Here is a 1,114-nt window from a genome sequence, read left to right as displayed (position 1 = left end):
AGGAGGAGAATGAGCAGGGCACCCACCAGGGACAGAGAGAGCAAGCCACGGGGATTGTGTGACCAGCCTGTGTTTAACCACTTGAGTTCTCTTACCACGGCAGCAATTTCTGCTCCTGTTTTGTGGTTTAAAGCAGCCAGTACGATGGAAGCAATAAAGAAAAAGAAAGTGCTGAGTCCAGTGTTGACCAAATCCTAAAGAGAAAGATGAAATAAAACTGCATGAACAGAACCATTCTATCCTTTGCTCTAAAAGCAGCTGAGGAACTTCCAAAAGGAGAACCACAATACCCAACTTCCCTGGGGGTGTCACTGCTCTGTCTCAATACCCCAATCCAGGGTATTGGTCACACAAAGGAGAAAGATGGTTAGCAGTTCGTGACACTATTTAATAAACCACCATAGCAAACAAAATCTTAACCAAGTACGTTACCATTACATAGCAACGTAAACTGCTAATTATTTTTAGAATATAGTGGGTTTTTTGTTTTGTTTTGTTTTGAGACAGAGTCTTACTCCATCACCCTGGGTAGAGTGCTGTGACATCATAGCTCGCAGCAACCTCAAACTCTTGGGCTTAAGTGATCCCTTCACCTCAGCCTCCCAAGTAGCTGGAACTATAGGCACCTACCAGAATGCCCAGCTAATTTTTCTGTTTTTAGTAGGGATGGGATCTCACTCTTACTCAGGTTGGGCACTCATGCCTGTAATCCCAGCACTTTGGAAGACCAAGGTAGGAGAGGGATCTGTTGAGGCCAGGAGACAAGGCTGGGCAATATAGATTCCTCATCTCTACAAAAACAAAATTTTTTTAAATTAGTTTGACATCCCAGCTACTTGGGAGGCTGAGGCAGGAGACTTGCTTGAGCCCAGGAGTTGGAGGCTGCTGTGAGCTGTGATGCCACGGCACTCTACCCAGGGGGACAGCTTGAGGGTCTGTCTCAAAAAAAAATAATAAAATAAAATTAGCTTGACACGGTAATATGGCCTTGTAATCGCAGCTATGTGGGAGACTGAGGCAAGAGGATCACTTGAGCCCAGGAGGTCAAGGCTGTAGTGTACTCTAACCTGAGCAACAGAGTAAGACCTGTCTCTTTAAAAAAAAGAAAAAAAAA

The 1,114-nt window shown here is 44.5% G+C and overlaps 1 protein-coding gene across 1 annotated transcript in view; it reads right to left on the bottom strand.

The window, feature by feature from the left end:
* Positions 1 to 1,114, bottom strand: part of CMTM4 (CKLF like MARVEL transmembrane domain containing 4) — a 10,300-nt gene that overhangs the window by 2,151 nt on the left and 7,035 nt on the right. Inside the window, exon 2 of the mRNA XM_012811133.2 lies at positions 96 to 194. Coding sequence (XP_012666587.1) covers positions 96 to 194 — 99 coding nt within the window. The remainder of the gene's footprint in view (positions 1 to 95; positions 195 to 1,114) is intronic.

Source organism: Otolemur garnettii, unplaced genomic scaffold, assembly GCF_000181295.1.
Source record: "Otolemur garnettii isolate 467f Iridium unplaced genomic scaffold, OtoGar3 scaffold00151, whole genome shotgun sequence".
NCBI classification, from domain to species: Eukaryota; Metazoa; Chordata; class Mammalia; order Primates; family Galagidae; genus Otolemur; species Otolemur garnettii.
Note: the sequence above shows the minus strand (reverse complement) of the source record. Positions and strands in the feature narration are given on the sequence as shown.